Consider the following 18,879-nt stretch of genomic DNA (forward strand, 5'->3'; position numbering starts at 1 on the left):
AGTAATAAGAAACGATTGTTTATTTAATTGGCGACGATTCGTCTGCTCTGATCGATCTTTGTCGGAAGCGCGAAATGAGGAAATGAGGAAAACCCGTCTTCTTCTTCTTCTTCTTCCCGACACGCATAACATACTTAATCAAGAATGTGGAGGAAGAAAAGCGCGAGGTTCGGTTCGCGGGTTGCCGAGCGAGCGACGAAGCGGGCCCGGCTTCAGTTTCCGATTATTTTTGGCAGCAAGCGGAGCGGGCATAGCTCTCGCCTAAAAATGCTTGCGACCAATGGCGAGCCGTCATTGGTCGGCCACTACCACGTGAACAGGCCACGATGGAGGCTCACGACGTCGGCTAGGGATCCACGATCGCACAGTCAGCTGCTTAAGGTCCGGTTGGCCAGTCGCAGCCAGCGAATAGTTCTTCTCAAGGTAAGCCCACAATCCTCGAGCGGGAAAAAACTCTGGAGGACGCGTCCGCATAATCCTCCGATAGATCGATCCCCTTCAGGATTTCTCTGCCTGGGCGCCGACCCTAAGGATCTCCTCTCTCTTCGAAAGAACCACCTCTTTTTCTCCGCCGTATCCTCGAGTGTCAGTGCTGCAGAGGTGTTCAACCGCGAGACGAGACGCTTTTCAAGGTCACGAGTGTGCCTCCAAAAACTGTGACGTTTTTCTTCTTCTTCTTCTTCTTCTTCTTCTTCTTTTTCACTCGCGTGTGAATCGCCATCTCTTCCAATCTTTTCTTCTCGCGGGGAGAGGCGAACTCTTTTCTCCTCTCAAATGTTCGATCCACGTAATTTCGAACATTTTCACCGATAATGCGAAACCCGTAATCTTCCGCTTCCATTTCTATAAAACTCGCGTTTCAATCTTTCCTCTCTTCTTTTATTCGAGAGAGGGACGAAGATCGCTCATCGTGAACTCAAACCGATCTACGTAAACAGCCTTGCACTAGTATTCCGCCACGATTACTCGATATCTTCTTGACCGATATAACGCTCTCTATTTGCTCTCGCAATTTATCATTCCGACAAACAGAGTCGAATCTTTCGAGCTTTATATATACCATTCGTCGCTCGCCGCTCGTTTCTTTTCTTCGATTCTCAGGAATCGCGAAAAAAAACAGCGATAACGGTGTTTCGTGCTTCGACCGGTGCTCCACTTTTTTTCTCCGAGAAGAAAAAGGAAAGAAATACGTATTATTATTATTACTATTATTATTGTTATTATTATTATTATTGTTATTATTATTATTATTATTATTATTATTATTATTATTATTCTCTAGAGAGAGAGGATCTCGCACGAGCTATATATACATTTTTTTTTTCCGCGTGTTTTCTATTTTTACGGATCCTCTTTGACATCGGAGACGAGGCATACTCGATCGCGGCAACTCTGGGACGTGTCTTGGAATGGCTCGAACGAAAGGGGGGAATCTATACTTAGCGAGAGCGATCGTCCATTACAAATTTAAAGCGGTTTGCCGGTGATCGAATGAAATTTCCTTGGACAGGAGATCTCGAGGCGAATTCTCGTTTTTTTATTTCAACAGATTTTGGCTGTTGATTGAAAGAAATAATTTGAATTATCGAAGGTCGAAGGCGATTTCGTTAAAATTATTAGTAAAATTTATCGCTAACTAATGGAAGGATAAATCCTCGTTCGATTAAGGCGACAATCGACGTTTCTCTTTTTTTCCCCCTCACCCTTCGGAAATGGAAATTTTGAGTATATTGAAATCGAACAGATCGAATTATTAGAAAATTGGCGAATTTATTTCTTTATATCTATTTTCAAACGTTTATCTCTGATTTATTAGCGTCGTTGTTTGCCAAGAAAGCGAATTACTTTCCCATTAATCACCGACGACTTCCTTCATTACTTTTTTTACTCGAGTCGTATCACTCGAATTAGGCAAAAAGGCAATTTATTCTTTCTTGATGTTTAAATATCAATCTCAATCTCGCGTCGTATAAACTTCTCTTCTCTATTTCCAAGAAGAAGAAGAAGAAGAAGAAGAAGAAGAAAATACATCGCAACGATTTCCATATCGTGGAAATAACGTATTTCCACGTTATCGAAATCCTTCCTTCCCTCGACTTTCCCTTCACCGTTCGATCTGTTTTTCGCCATCGAATCGAGCAGCGTCGAGGAATACGAGAAAGAGAGAGAGAGAGAGAGAGATCTAGCGGGTCGTTGCATCCAAATTTGGATCGTCGACGTAGCGACGTCTCGGCGACGGATCGAAAAGTGGGGACGGGCCGCGTCTATTTTCGAGCACCGGATATTCTATACCTTCGCTCTCTCTCTCTCTCTCTCCTGCATCGAAAGAGAGAGAGAGAGAGAGAGCGAAGAGAACGTAAAATTTACGTTCAGAAGGTAGGATTTATCGCGTCGATTTACAGATTCGATAACAGTCCAACGAAAAAGAAAAAAAAAAAAAATTCCCCTCAACGACGTAAATCGAAAATCAACCTTCCCCCACTCTCCCTCCCCCTCTCATCCTCCTTTTTCCCCCGCGGTTTATATTTAACGCGTTGCAATGTTTGCGTTTGTTCGCCCCGTATGCATAATCCGTGTCACCGTGAAACGATCGTATTTTAATACGATCGCGTATCCTCTGACGCAATGCGAACGAATATTAGTTATTTTGCCACGGATACGTGAAACATCCCCCTCTGCGCTTTATTTTTAGGTAGACGGGTGTAGCAGCCAGGTACCACGATGGCGGACGACGAGGTTAGGTGGGTATTCGTAGGAAAAATTTTCCCTCCGAGGGAAATCGTTTCCTCTACGCAGGATGCTGCGCTGCGCGAGATGGTTTTTTCTTTTCTTTTCTTTTTATTTTTTTTTTTTTTTTTCTTTTCTTCTCATCGGGGAAAACGTGCAAATTAATCTTGACCGATTATTTTTCTCCTCATTTTCATGCGCCTCTCATCATCACGGTCGTCCTCGTCGATCTCCACGGCTTTCCACGAAAAATGGATCCGATGGGTCCTCCCGTCGTTTTTTTTCACCTCGGATCACCTGCAGTAAACAGTTAACGTCGTTGAAAGGTACGCATCGCTCGTGCGCTTTTTGCTTGTGAAATTGCCGTGAAATGAATCGTCGTCGTTTTCGTCGTTGACCGTTTAAATGATGATTAATTGATAGGAAAGCGATATTGATCTATTAATCTAATTTTTCGAAACCACACCTCAGTCTGAACGTGAACGTGTCGACTTTTTTTTCACCTTGGAATTTTTTTTTTTTTAACATAATATTTTATAATCCTGTATTTTGTCACGTAGATTTTAGTGTTCTTTTTTGTATGACGATTAACAAAAGGCTCTCGATAACGAGGCAGCCTTTGGATTGGACTTCAAACCGACCGAGTCCTATATATTTTTCTTTTCAACCAAACTTAATATAAACTGTGCATTGATACATTCTTCTATTGCGTCCCACGGATAGAATAGATACAACACGAGGAGAATTTTATTCCTCGCAATTCTTTCTTCCCTTTTTGCGAAACGTTCCATTTTTTTTTTCTTTTTTTTTTTCCTTCCTTCGCGAGAGACCGAATTTTTCCTCGATCGATTTAACGCGATTTTTCGAGGATGGAAAGAATCGAATCTTCTCTCGGACAATTTTACTCCCCTCGAAAAATCGAGAAGAGAAATTATTCGAAACTCTTCTCTCGATGGATAATAACGCAAGAGTTATTCCAAAAAATTTGCAAAAGTACGCGCCCCTTGAACGCCAACCTCGTCCAACCTCGAGGAATAAAAGATAAATACGGAAATATTACGGGAGACCTCGGTCCCGAAAGACTTTTCCCTCTCTGATTTATCGCCCCTATTTCAACATTATTTACCACCGCGAGTCGCGCCACCCCCGCCATACACCTTATTTGTTCCACCATCTTCCCTCCTATTTCACGCTTCCCCCGTAACTTTTCCTCCCCTGTAAGCAACACATCTTCCCGACCGGTGGTGATTGTAAGAATTCACCATAACTCGTATTTCTCAACTTTTCCTCCATCCCCCCTCGATTTTGCGTTCGAATTGGCACGGAAGGTGTCACCCCCCTTCAAGATAAGAAAATACCGTCAGACTTTTCGACAACTCGTAAATCTTGGCTGGGGATTCGTTCGTAAATGTAAATCAAAGTGATACAATTCGTGAGGGAGGGGAGAAAAGGGGGTGTCGTTTTCCCGTTGCCGTTCGAATATTCGTGTAGCTTTCTCAAGATATACGAAGAATTGTCCGAAACGTTTTGTCATTATTTCTCCTGTAATCGAGGAATTAGATAATAGAACGTATTACGTAGATTGACTAGAAAAACGAGCTGCCACGTAGTAACTCGGAAAGAGGTAACGTAGATTTACTACAATGTTGCCGGGGAGAATATTCTCCCGCGACAATATTAATATCCTTGTGTGCCAACAGCATGTATACTTACTGCCTGTTTTTATATGTGTATTATTAAATATTGTGTCATCGATGTTACTCGACGATATTTACAAACGCGAAACTCGAACAAATTGTCGCGTGACACTCGATGCCAAAATATTCTACGAACCAAAAATACGAGATTTATCGAGATTCTTCTATTGCACACTTGCCTATTTTTGCATACTTTTTACACTAACACTGTTTCTACACTGTTGCAAAGAATATTATATCGAGATCTTATTGCACAGTTTTCACTCTTATGAATCGGCACATTAGCAGTTTCTTGTATTGTTGCAAAGGATATTATCGAGATTTTATTGCATATTTACACATTTTTTACAGCAGCACTTTCGATACCGTTGCAAAGAATATTATTCTTATTGCACATTCTTATGAATCATCGATTAATATATTTTCGTATACTTGTATATTGTTGCAAAAAATATTGAGATCTTATTGCACACTTTTCATATTTGCACATTTTTTACACTTTTCGATACTGTTGTAGTATTGCAAACTTTCCATATTTATGGATCACGATTAACATATTTTTCTACACTTTCTATATTCTCGTAAACAATATTATTGAGATCTTATTACATTTTTCACTCGCTTATTTTTGCACACTTTTTACACTAACACTTTCTGTTGCAAAGAATATTATCGATATCTTTATAGTACACTTTCTATACTTGCGAATCACGATTATTTTTACACGCTATATTGCTGCAAAGAATATTATATAGATCTTATTGCACACTTTCCACACTTATGAATCACGATTAATTATTTTTGCACACTTTTTACATTAGCAGTTTCTGTATTGTAGCAAAGAATATTTATATCGAGATTTTATTACATACTTTCCATATTTATGAGTCACGATTAACATATTTTTGTACACTTTCTATATTGTCGCAAATAATATTATTGAGATCTTATTTATCTTACACTTTTCATATTCGCCTATTTTTGCACACTTTTTACACTAACACTTTCTGTTGCAAAGAATATTATCGATATCTTTATTGCACACTTTCTATACTTGCGAATCACGATTATTTTTGCACACTATATTGTTGCAAAGAATATTATCGAGATTTTATCGCATACTTTCCATATTTATGGATCACGATTAACATATTTTTGTACACTTTCTATATTGTCGCAAAGAATATTATTGAGATCTTATTACACTTTTCACTCGCCTATTTTTGCACACTTTTTACACTAACACTTTCTGTTGCAAAGAATATTATCGATATCTTTATTGCACACTTTCTATACTTGCGAATCACGATTAACATATTTTCGCACACTTTTTACATTTCGAGCATTTCGTACACTATTGCAAAGAATACACGCTTCTTTTCGAGCGCTTGGCACAATTTCGAAAAGCGGAATTCGAAACGTTCTGCCGTTAAAAAATTTCACTCATCGATTCCTTATATCTTTATCCATCGATCCACCAACGTTTCGTATTCCGCTGATATCGATGGGAAAGATTTTTCTAACGATCGTTTTTTATTTTTTTCCTTTACAGAGAAAACGTCTCGAGGATGTACGTAAGAGAAGGGGGGCGAACTATCGATGAAACTTGAAGTAGGGCAGAAAAGGACAGCCCTGGTCGCTGGAACTTTTTCAATAACTTGTCGAGTCTCGCTAATCTCGAATGACTTTTGCGACAGTTTTTCGTATCAAGGGCCCGTTTCGAGTCGCGTTTCGAAAGTTTTTCCGAGATTATTTCTTTTCCCTTCCACCCTTCGAATCGGTGACGACGATCGAAATTTTTTTAATTATCTTGCCTACTTTTTCTTTTTTCTTTTTTTTTTTCATTCTTTTTATCCGTTTCTCTATTCTCTTTTTTACTTTAATCGCAAAAAGCGAGGATAAGGATATTAAATACGCTTCACTTGCTAGGGAATGAGATTTTGTCGAGTTTGCTTACGGATATCTGTTATCAGATAAGATATTTTAAGGGAGTTTCGCTTACGGAAAATGTAGGAAAAGAAGAGGAAACAGGCGGAGACGGACAGAAAGAGGGCGGAGGTCCGCGCCCGTCTCGAAGAGGCTTCCAAAGCCAAGAAGGCGAAGAAGGGTTTCATGACCCCTGACAGGAAGAAGAAGCTTAGGGTAAGTTTGCATTCCGTCCATCCCCCTAATTTTCTTAATATTATTACGATTCGTGTCCAAACGAGCTATTTCCATATTCTTTTTCTTTTTCTTTTCTTTTTTTTCTTTTTACAAGAATAATCTATTCTACGAAACCTTTCTTTCTCAAACCGGTTCCCTCGAAATTATTTGTTCCATTCAATTCCGTGAGATTTGACGTTCTAACGTATATTCGCGTGTATTCCCTCAGTTGTTGCTGCGCAAGAAAGCCGCCGAGGAGTTGAAGAAGGAACAAGAGAGAAAGGCGGCCGAGAGGAGGCGCATCATCGAGGAGCGTTGCGGAAAGCCGAAGAACGTCGACGACGCTAGCGAAGGTACATTAAAGCCTTTCCCTTGAAAAAAATTTCTCCTCGATAACACGTCGATAACCGCGGTTTTTTTCTCGGTTCATCGGTGCCGTGATCAGACAGACGTGTTAACAATTGAACGGGTCAGGGTCGAACAACACCCGAGCCCAAGGTCTGCGGAAATATATATATTTTTTTTTTTCTTTTTTTCTCTTTTCCGACAAATATACCGATAGAAGCGAGAGAAGCAATCCATATACGCGATATATACAGCGAACAGTTGTCGTAATTTTTTTTTTTTTTTCGCTTCCACACTTTTTCCCATATTGTTCCACGTTCTCTCGAGACGACCATCTCTTTCGTTTTTTTCCCCCCGAGCAGAGGAAACAACAAATTTTTCTTTTTTCGAAACTCGTCGATTCGTCGACATGCGAAGATAGAACATTCCCCTCCGAGGATCCCCTTCCCTCCTCCGATCGCGACCATCGCTGCGATCGTGAATTTGCAATAACAAATAAACTTCGAAACTGCAACTGTCGTTTCGATCTAATTCGTTTTCGATCGCGATTTTTCGATCGTTTGAAAAAAACAAAAAAAAGAAGAGAAAAACATGATGAATTCTGTCCGATCTTTTTTCACCTTCGTCCCACACAGAATCCCTGAAGCGCGTGCTGCGCGAGTACCACAATAGGATCACAGCATTGGAGGATCAAAAATTCGACCTCGAATATGTTGTTAAGAAGAAGGATTACGAGGTACTTACCCGTGAGGGTGGAAAGGACAATGTTGCGAGAAATTACATTACTATACGTGCAAATAACGATGTGGCATTCACACACACGCATATATATATATATATATATATATATATATATATATATATATATCGTAACGATGCTCAATGTTGTTGCACTTGAGTAATGCGACGCGCTTGCCCGGTTGCATTCAATCGCGATGACGAATCTTGTCTTGGGCACTTGGGTTTGGCATAGAGCTCGAAAAGGGCAACCGATCTTACGCAATCGCGATTATTTATAAATAATCTATTTTTTATTCTTTAACCACCATTTATTTATTTATTTCCCCCTCTTTTTTTTTATATTTTATTTTATTTTCCCCCCCATCCCCTTTTCTTTTTCTAGAGAAACTTGTCGTCTTTGCTCTTGGTTCGATTAAAGTAAATTCGATCACACGCTGGCCGCAATCCGGGCAAGTGTCGCGAGCTTCGCATTTCGTCTATCTTCTATGTTTCTATTTAAATATAATATTTTCTATAATGTTTTATCTACTTTCAACTATGGTTTCCTCTCACTTTCATAACACGGCTATTCTGTCTATCTATTCTGTCTATCTATTCTGTCTATCTATATTTCTTTATTTATTCTCTGTACTTATTCTTTCTCTTCGCACAATTTCTTTTCTGTTTCGCATTTTTATATCTGTGCGCGCGTTCTATTTCACCATTTTGTATCTTTGCTCTTCGTTCTTTTAATGCTATTTCTTTCTTTCTTTTCTTTCTTTTACATGGTAAAGCTAAGAGCATCATCGTGGATCATTCACGTTTATTAACTTTGATTGTGTTCTCACAAGTTGTCGCAAAAAAAAAAAAAAAAAAAAAAANAAAAAAAAAAAAAAAAAACGCTGTATACGTGTACGACGGAGAATAATACCTACTATATAAAGGTAATAATAAGGGTAACTCTCGAGGTTTTGATTTCGAAATTTTTCGAAATTTTTCACACGCCCAGTGTATATTTTAATACGCTCGGCATACTACAACCCCCTCCTCCTCTTTTTTTTTTTCTTTACTTCTTTGCTTTCTATGTATATCGCCATATCGCCTCCGTCCCCTGTTTCTCAATTTTGTCAAATTTTGTGAATCGCGATTTCTAATGTGTCGCGATTACAATTCAGGATTCACGCTCGAATTCAGGATCGAATCTGTTCAAAAATAGAACGATGACACTTCACACTTTTCTTTCATTGACAAATTTCGTTCAGCTTCGATACCACTCGCTCCCCTCTTCTCCCTCTTCCTCTTTGCTTTAAACACACATTATTCTATTCTCTCCCCTCCTCCTCCCCGGTTGATGACAAACCGAGAAAAGTGATGACAACACGAGATTGTGTGTGATTTTATTTTACACGTTCTTTCTTACACACTTTCGTTCGATGTTTCAAGTCGATTAAAAATTTATATCGAGGGGGAAAAAAAAAATATGTGTAGAGCAACAAAAGACACACACACACACATACACACAAACATATCGGTTTTAAAATCGTCCGTATCCTGCTTTGAAAAAGGAGTATGTTTCAAGGTGACTTGGAATTTTGACAGCTAACGTGAAGTCCATTCTGATCCAGTATCATAAGAGGATCATCGCTCTCGAGGGGGAAAAGTACGACCTTGAGTACGAAGTCGCCAAGAAGGATTTCGAGGTCGAAAAGTTTTCGATGCACAAAAAACAAACAAAAAAAAAAAAAAAAAAAAAAACAGACGATGCTGCAATTAACAAAACAGAGAGACAACTTTTTTTTGTTCTCTCTCTCTCTCTCTTTCTTTTTCTCTCTCTCTCTTTCTCTCTCTCTATTCCGTTCTCACTTCTTTTCTATCGTGTTTTTTTTTTTTCTCTTATTTTTCCATCTTATTTTTGTTCTTGAATCTTTTTCTTTTTTTTTTTTTTTTTTTTTTTTCTCATTAGTAACGCAACGACATTTTTTTTTTCTTTTTGCTAGAAGAACTTTTGCAAGAACGCTGTGAACAGTAATATTCTAATTCTTTTCTTTTCTTTTCTTTTCTTTTTTTTTTTTCTTTCTTCAATTGAAATTGAAGTTTCGGCTGTTGTTAATTAATCTTAACGACGTTGATGAAACTTAGGCATCGCTGAAACTGAATCATCTAATCGCACCAATTCTAACGTAGTTATTTCGCAAGATTTCTTTTTTTTTTTTTTTGACTAGTTTAGAACGTCTTCGTAGAGCGTACGTAATAATGATTAGAAAGAGAAGAAAAGCAGGCACGCGTGATATCGTAGAATTCGCAGCCAGTAGATGTGAAGTAATAATATAAGTAACTACGCTGATACCTAGATCCTATCTTGAGCGATTTGAAGTAGAAATTTTATTTTTCGATTATTTCCTTACCTTTTTCTCTCTCTCTCTCTCTCTCTTTCTTTTCGATTTTTGTTTCGTTTATTTGCGCGTAGATCACCTTCCGGCGCCAGTACTATTCCGAATAAAATTTTGTTTCCTCCATCCCTCTCCTCCTAGACTCCCACACTCTCGAGTTAGGTTCACGCAATTGTCAGCTTCGTGCTTCTTGCTTTCAAAACACGAGAATCTCATTCTTTCTTTTCTATTTCCCTTGATTCTCTATCCTCCATCCGCGATGATCAACCCTTCTTAGTATTCCGTAAATGGTAAGATATTTTTTTACGAATCGATTTTACGATTCAACTTAATTAGCAAGAAACGTAAGAAAAAAATCTTCGAGTCATTTTCACTTCTCTCTTTTTTTCGTGGAAAAACAATTTTTTGAATATCAACGATCTGTTTACAACAACAGATTGTTTTAATCGCGTTAATCGATTTGAAGGATGGATCGAAACCATCCTTCCCATTTTTTTCTTACCTACAATTTTTTTCTTTCTCTCTCTCTCTCTTTTTTTTTTTTGCATTTTGCTCTCCATCCTGAAACTTTTGTTCTTTTAGCCGAGCTCCAGACGATCTGTTCGGCATATTGGAACAGAGTATACGCGCTCGAGGGCGATAAGTTTGACCTCGAGAGGCAAATTAGGTTGAAAGAATTCGAGGTAAATACGATCGGCTCGCCTGAAGAAAGCCTAACGAGTCTCCTGCACAGATTATTTTTATCTCTGGCCTCCCACGTGATTCTTTTTTTGATTTAATTTAACTTTGCCACGTCTACGACCGCGCAATGCGATTGGTCGACGTCCTCTACGTATATATACACCTCTCGGTCGACGCACCCTCGAAATTTCACACATTCTCTCTCTCTCTCTCTCTCTCTCTCTCTCTCCTCTATCTCGGAGAGAAATACTTTCAGAATTTTCAATTTATATATACATATATGTATATTCATTTCGAGGCTGCTCGTTACCCTCAAATTTCATCGACAATGGTCGCGAAGATTGAAGTTTCGAGGGAAGCGTTTACAAGGGAGTGTAGCTTCGTATACGTCTCGATGGACAAATGGAGGTCAAATAGGACAGTTTCTATTTGAACAAAAAGGAGAGATTTCAGAGCAGGTCACGTTCGCGTTCGAATCGTAGCAAAAAAAAAAAAAAACGATCGGTCATTCGATTCCTATGCGACTTTTATTGTCCGCACGAGCGGAACGAGAGACTTTTATTTTCTATAAAATTTGCAAGATTGATTAATCTTTGATATGTATATATATATATGTGTGTGTGTGTATACGTGTAAATATATATTTCAGAGGAGAAAATGAAAGATAAAAATCTCTCTTTCCCTCGTCCCGCCTCCTGGCTATTTAGTGAAAGTAACGTATCACGAGTGGAAGATATCTGAGAGACACTCCATGTTCTTTGTAGACGATTTGAGGGAGATTTGCCAAATGTATTACGACCGCGTCTACCTTTGTGAGGGTCAGAAGTGGGATTTGGAGCGTGAAGTTCGGAAAAGGGATTACGAGGTACAGGAGATAAATAAAAGAAAGCAGCAAAAAAAAAAAAAAATAAAAAAAAATAGAAAAAAACGGTGAACAATGCGAGGAGAAAGAGAGCAACCATCAGTCGCACGTTTCTTTTGTGCAACCCCCCCCTCTCTGAATTTCTCTCTTCGCGTTGTCTCTCGTTGTTTCCACCCTCTTTCTGTACATATACGTTTTTTATTTGAGTTTTTTTCTCTCTCTCTCTCTCTCTCTCTATTTCTCTCTCTTTCTCTTTCTCTCTCTCTCTCTCTCTCTCTTTCACGATGTTTCTCTTGGAGAACACGTTGAGTGGCTTTTTCGACAAGTTAAAAATCGAACAATGAAATAAAAGCAAAGAAAAAACTCTCTTTTATCTTTTTTCTTTCTTTTTTTTTTTTTTTTTTTTCTTTTTTGGCAAACGGAGACAAAACGAACGCGAGAACAAATATCATTTTGCCTTTCACTCTTGTAATCTCGTCGGTTTACAACCAATTTTACTCCATACTGTATAATCTTGGTCAGTCCTGTATCGGGGATTTTAACATTTTTATCCTTTTCTCTCTTTTTTCCAAGTTTTTCTTTTCAAATTATCTCATATAGATTCCTATATATATAAAAGAAGAAAAAAAAATAATAATAAAAATTAAAAAGAACAAAACTTTTTTCTTTTTTCGCGAAATGAATATGAAGTGCCTCGATTAAAACATAAATTTTTTTGCCCTTCACTCTTCAATCGCTCTTTTTCTCTCTTTCTCTCTCTCTCTTTCTCTTTCCTTCTTCATCTCTTCTATTTTTTCCATTTTTCTTTCTTCGATGAAACGTCGTCGATTTATTCATCTTCCTTTATCTTTTTCTTCTTCTTCTTCTTTTTTCCGCCTTTCTTTCTCTCTTTTTTTCACTTTCTCCACATTCATCATTTATAGATATATATATATATATATAGAATATATCCGTCCGATTTACACGCTCTTTTCTTTCTATATCTCTATAATTTCTATCTATTATTTTATTTCCATCTCTCTATCTCTTTCTCTCACTCTAACCATATGTAACGCAGACATAGGCTTCCCTATGCTTTTTCTAACTAACCACCAGCCAAGAAAAAACGAAAGCTTCCCGCGAGAAATATTGGAATCAGGGCTGGGCAAGCTTATGGAGGGGACGATTGTCGGTCCATCGTTTCGATGTGCGCCCGTTCGTTCAATTTTTCCTCGAGTATCACGGGTATATATCTCTGATGATTTTGCCAGACGATCGTTTCGTCGCTCGATCGAGATCGCGACAATCGATTTTTTCCTCCCCCCCCGCCCCCTTTCTCTCTCGACCGCATAACGCGTTCTCTTGCCGAGAAAAACGAATCGTGAAATGAGAAATTCGCGTTGTTTCCCAAAAAAAAAAAAAAAAAAGAAAAAATGAATTGAAGAACGATTGGTTGAACCCCCTCGATTCTTTTTTTCGTTTTTTAGTTTCTTTTTTTTTTCTAGTTTTTTTCTCTTTTTTGTTCCGATCATTCTTTTTCCCCCTTTTTTCTCTTTCTCTCTCTCTCTCTCTCTCTCTCTCTCTCTGTCTCTTTCCAGTTTCTTTCTTTCTTTCTTTTTTTTTCTTTTTTTTTTTTTCTTATAAAATATAAAAAAAAAAGAATTGCGCATACACAAGTCAAGGGAGGAAAAAAAAAAAAAAGAACACATCATGAAGGGGCTGAGTTGATCCCTTTCGAAAAAAAATCTCACGCGTGATTCAAAACGCGTGTGCGTGAGACTACGCGCGTGTGTGTGCGCGTGTGCGTGCGTGGGTGTACGGTGCAAAATCGGAAGAAAATCAGAAGGAATGCGAAAAAGAAGAAGAAAAAAAAAAAAAATCGTTATCGGCCACCATTGTATATTTCACGTCTTCTTCTTCGTGTTTTTGCCCCCCTCTTTGCTCGCTTCTATTCAATTATTGTGTTTTTGCTCTTCTGCATCATCCTCCGCCCCCTCATCGTTGATCTCTACCTCTCTCTTTTTCTTCTCTCTCTCTCTCTTTCTCTCTCTCTCTCTCTCTCTCTGTCTACTTCGATCTTTTATTCTTTTTTCTGTTGCTTCTTTTGCGTTTCTTCTCTCCCACTACACCCCCCCCTGCGATCTCAACTTTTTTTTCGACGATACCGTTTATCTGCTACCCTTCTTCTTCTTTATTCGATTTGATTATTTTGCTTGGCTTGTGCTCCCTACTAACGACCAATTATTTCGAATTATTTATGTTATAATGTGTAAACAGAGTAATCGATCTCGAGGAAATTTTTTAAATAATAAATCGTAAATAATAATTAAATCGATTAAAATAATTTATCTTTCTTCGCACAAGATATTTCTACACACAACGTGATGATTTCTACGACGATCGAATTGCATATAAAATTGAAATCGGTCTGGATCGAAGCAATTGTGGCGTTTCGATTAACTCGATCGCCACAGATTTTTCTTTGCCGAATAAGAAAAGTTTCAAATTTAATTCCTTTATCGCGACGTGCGACCACGCGCAACGAGAGGTGTAGGAATTCTCTATAGGACTCGACAGATGTCTAAATTAACAGCTTGGACCAATTTTCTTTTTTTTTTTTTTTTTTTTTTTTTCACGCTATACCAAACGCCAATACTCGCCAATATATCGTAAATTTTCTTATTAACTTGGGTTCCGGCCGATCGCCAATTCAATCACGATACGAATCGAAACCGATATTTCTCTTCAATAAACGGTTGCCTCGTTACACATTTCTCTTATTAATCTCGCTTATCGAAGCTTAATTGCGAATTTGCGTACAAGTACATTTTTATTATTATTATTATTATTATTATTATTATTATTATTATTATTATTATTATACGTCGCGAGAGAGAAGTGTGGCACTTCATATTCCCCCTCCCCTCCGTGAGGGAAGAAAAGAAAAAAGGAAAACCTCGCTTTACGATCTTTCTTTCCCTTTTTTTTTCTTTTTTTTCTTTTTCTTTTTTCGTTCCATTTATATATATATATATAATACATTCAATACATTTACATCGAAATCACGAAAACGACGAATTTAACGGCCGTGACGGCCGTTATTGTATCGAATATACAATATTCCAAGTATATACACTTCTTGTAACGTAAAAAAATGAAAGACGCTTCGATTAGAGATCGAAGCGTTGAGAGAAACGCAATATAAAATTAAGATGACATTTGAGCAAGAACGACGTAGGTACGTACGTAGAAGGAAATATTTTTGCAATTTTCGAAAACGTTCGCTGCCCCCTTTCTCCCCCCACCCCCCTCTTTATTTTTTGAATACATTACTTCCCCTTGGAATTTTTGATCGCAGATGTGTTTGAAACACATATATATATATATATATATGTGTATGTATGTAGATATACTCCGTGTATTATATCGTAACTGCGCCCCTACCCCCCGCCCCCAAAATGTAGATAATCAAAACGCTGGTTGTATTGTATTACTACCTCCCTTTTCCCACGCTTTTTTTTTCATCTTGATTCCACTGTTAACTCTCACGAAGGTGGGCCATCTTGAGAAACCAAGTGAGAAAAATATCACGAGAGAGCGAAGTGCCATGCTGTGAAAATTCTCCGGAACCCTCCGCCCTCCTTATTATTGTCGCCTCTTGTTTTCTTTTTTTTCTTTTTTCTTTTTTCTTTTTTTCTGGTCTGATCAACCACGCGTGTAAATCAACCTTCTGTCTCCTTCTGTCTGTGATCGTGAAAACGATACACAATTTTCTTCTTCTTCTTCTTCTTCTTCTTTTTGTTCTTCTTGTTCTTGTTCTTGTTCTTATTGCTGTTGTTGTTCTTGTTCTCCCTATGTTGTCGTCCCGTGGAAGAGACGTGAAAGTAAGAGAAACACGTACACGCGTCTACGTGATATGATGATCGATAGATCGGTTGTTCACGAGCGAAAATGATTTTGCACCGATTCGCACGCACCACCACCGACTCTGTCACTGTCCTCTTGTCATGGTGTTCAATTGGGCCTGTAAATAGCGGATCCTTTCCTTCCGGCGGAAGTCTGTTCCTGTCTGTTCCCGCCTCGATACATCTTCCATTTTCCGTCCATCTTTAAGAACGGGAAGGACGGAAGGGAGTCGCGGATCGTCTTCGTGCGAAAACGAGGCACGAAGAAGAAGAGAGAATGAAAGAGTCGGCCGGTGAAAATTCGCTCGTTTGGAGAGAGGAACAGAATTTCTATTCGGCCAGGAAAGGGATTGTAGTGGAATTTTTTACTTCTTTTCTTTTCTCATCACCCCTCTGTGGACGAAGAGCTGATCGTGACCAGCTCCTCCCTCTTGATTGGCACTAGAATGAGATTCACCTATGTTCCTATCACCGCAACAATTCTCTCTCTCTCTCTCTCTCTCTCTCTACATCTCTCGTTTTCCCCTCCCCCTATGTATACAGTGTATATAGCGTGATACGTGTATTTCTCCCCCTTGTTTTTTCACTCTTTTCGTCTCTGATTCGTTCGTTCTTTCGTTCCCTTTCTTCCACCCCCCCTCACCTCCCTCTGACCGACTCCGGCCGCCTTTCTCGCGGTGAGTGAACCGCGAAAACGGCGGGGACGAAACGGGAAAGGGAACGGCCGGAACAGGGAGAGCGGAGAAAGAATCCGACAAGTGGCTTCCGGAGGAAGTTTTGAAGCCGAGAACAACGCTCGTTCGAGCGTAGCTGTTCGAAAATCAATTTGTTCGAAGGGTCCTTAGAAAAAAGAATAAGAAGCGGGAAACTTTTTCAGAAAAATGGGGAAAAGATTATATAAACTGGTTTTAAACATTCAGATTTAGAAACAGTTTAGATATATTGGCACGCTTCTCGTCAATTCTCGTTTATTTCGATATAACGCAAAGTTGACAACGAGTTTAAATAAAGATCACGGGGAAATTTATTCTAATACGGTTTTTAAAAATTTATTAATTTTATTGAATTAAATAATTAATAAATTTATTGATTTCGATAATCTCTAATCGTCACGTGGGAAATAAAAAAAAAAAAAAAGGAAAAACGTGTCGGTTTTCCCTTCGAATGAAAGCCGCCCCCCCCCCTCTTTCGTGTAAAATGGCTTTTTAAAATCGCCGCAATAGAAGTATTCATCGAATTCAATTTTCGTTGAAACGACGATTAAATTATATAATATACAAGAGGTTTAATTTCGATCGATAGCCTAACTTTGCCATTTCTCCTTCAGTTCAATTTTTTTTTGTCTGTGGGGGGACGTTGAACAGGCTGTATATGTATATATGTATACGTGTATATACAGGTTTGATTTACTCGTTTAGTTTAGTTTTTTTCTCTTTCCAATATTCCTTTTTCTTTTTTCTTTCTTTTGCATCGATAATCTCTCGTCCGTCCGTGTCCCTTCCAACCACGACGACTCTTCCCTCCCCTCATCGTTACATTGTTGTACCCGGCATTGCAGTTAATTCGGCCAAACCAATTTATCGTCGAGAGTGATAACCTCGCTAACCGAACATCACCGTATCCTTCATAAAACGTGCACACACACCATAAAGCCATGATCCCCGCCTGCTTCTGGCACGCAGGTCGCATGCTTATTTCTGCTCCAGAATATCTTCTCTGTCTTCTATTTCGTCCGCCTGACTGACACGGTTTTGATCTCTGATGTAACGTGTCCATTCCGCTTTGCTTTTTTCCCATTTTCTTTTTTCGATTTTGCCCGCATTGTGTCGTTGAGTGTGCGTTTTCTTTTTCTTCGTTTTTGCCGGCAATTGTGAATTTGCGCCAATTGTGATTAAAAAAAAAAAAAAAAAAAAAAAAAGAAAAACCAATCGAAGAACTGCCTCTTTTCTTATTCTCTACGTAATTATCCCATTCCTCCATCGGCGTTTTTTATCCCATTGGAGTAAAGTCGACGAACGATTGCCCTCTCGGAAAAAAAAAAAAAGAAATGGGGATTCGATTAATTTCGATTCGTCTAAAGATTTTTAAAGCGATTTTTTCTTCAAGTTTCTCTCTTCTAAATATTTATTATAAAGACAAGATAAGTTTTCAGAGGGTCATTGTCGTTCCCATTCGATTTTCCTCTCAGTTTACCTCGATTAAACGAGAAACAAGCATGATCACGATTCTCGTTTCGATCTCAACACGAAACTTAAATCTAATACGAAATTCGTTCGATCGCTGCAGATCGCCGACTTGAACAGCCAGGTGAACGACCTCCGAGGTAAATTGTAAGTAAACTTACTTTTTCGCAGTATACTCTTCTCTTTCTCCATCCAATTGTTATATATACTTATACGTAACACGCATCTTGTAACAACGCTCTGTGATTCAGCATGAAACCAACACTGAAGAAAGTGTCCAAGTACGAGAACAAGTTCGCCAAGCTCCAGAAGAAAGCGGCCGAGTTCAACTTCCGTAACCAGCTTAAACAGGTCAAGAAGAAGGAATTCACCCTCGAGGAGGAAGACAAGGAGGTAAGACCGATCGTTTTCCATTTAATTCGAGTCGAAATTTATTTTTTTCTTTTTCTTAACTTTAGACATTTTTTTCTTTTTTTTTTCCTAACCTCCCCGTCGATGGCAATCACATTTTTCCTTCTTTTTCTTCATCTCTCTCGGATCTTTCTTTTTTCTTTTCTTGCTCGTAGGAATACAAGGCGATGACACTCCTATATGTTCTTTGACGTTTGACGATTAAATTTCAGTCTTGTATTTACACGAGCGAGATCGTATAATTTTTTTTTGGAATTTTGATTTTTGACACGAATATTTTTTCTCTTTTTCCTCTTCTTCTTCTTCTTCTTCTTCTTCTTCTTCTTTTTGTTTTCTTTTTCGCCATACGACGGGTGGGTGACACATTCACGTTTTTTTTCCAGCCATTGAGAAAGACAGTTTTTGTGGCTCTGGTTTTCTTTCCGTGTATAAAAACCCGATCAGCAGGTTTTTTTTTTCCCTGTATTGTATTCGTAGAATTTTATTCGTAGGACGCGCCCTTCCTTTCCAGTTGGAGATCAACCGATTCGTTCCCAATCCTCGTTTTTATCGTTTATATTCGCACGTAATTAATTGTGAAATTTACAATGTGTCGGTTGTCACATCGAATAATCGGTCGATCTCCGATCTCGAAAGGAACGCCGTCCTCATTTTTCGTTAATAAGTTCCCTCTCCCCCCTCTCCCCCCCTTCCCAGTTGTAGTGATAGTTGACTAGGCAATTGTGTTGTTCTCCACAGCCCAAGAAGTCCGAGAAGGCAGAGTGGCAGACGAAGAAGTAGATTTAAAACGGAAAACAAACATGAGATAAAACGTGTAAAAAAAAAAAAAAAAAAAAA

General features: G+C 38.6%; 1 protein-coding gene across 10 annotated transcripts in view; it reads left to right on the forward strand.

Annotated features, from left to right (window-relative positions):
- The first annotated feature begins 301 nt into the window (after positions 1 to 301).
- The window catches only part of LOC122719612 (troponin I-like), a 28,219-nt gene continuing 9,641 nt past the window's right edge, over positions 302 to 18,879 (forward strand). For 3 of the 10 annotated variants that reach the window (XM_043945597.1, XM_043945568.1, XM_043945617.1), the window contains exons 1-8: positions 327 to 423; positions 2,693 to 2,736; positions 5,977 to 5,994; positions 6,438 to 6,566; positions 6,796 to 6,919; positions 7,547 to 7,647; positions 17,735 to 17,778; positions 17,883 to 18,024. In XM_043945597.1, the coding sequence (XP_043801532.1) occupies positions 2,722 to 2,736; positions 5,977 to 5,994; positions 6,438 to 6,566; positions 6,796 to 6,919; positions 7,547 to 7,647; positions 17,735 to 17,778; positions 17,883 to 18,024 (573 nt within the window). In that variant the 5' untranslated portion in view covers positions 327 to 423; positions 2,693 to 2,721. Of the gene's footprint in view, positions 424 to 2,692; positions 2,737 to 5,976; positions 5,995 to 6,437; positions 6,567 to 6,795; positions 6,920 to 7,546; positions 7,648 to 9,230; positions 9,332 to 10,603; positions 10,705 to 11,466; positions 11,568 to 17,734; positions 17,779 to 17,882; positions 18,025 to 18,879 lie in introns of all 10 variants that reach the window. The other 7 variants (XM_043945589.1, XM_043945583.1, XM_043945577.1 and 4 more) reach the window with 7 other exon arrangements.

The sequence above is a fragment of the Apis laboriosa genome, unplaced genomic scaffold (assembly GCF_014066325.1).
Source record: "Apis laboriosa isolate Shangri-la unplaced genomic scaffold, ASM1406632v1 scaffold11_cov152, whole genome shotgun sequence".
NCBI classification, from domain to species: domain Eukaryota; kingdom Metazoa; phylum Arthropoda; class Insecta; order Hymenoptera; family Apidae; genus Apis; species Apis laboriosa.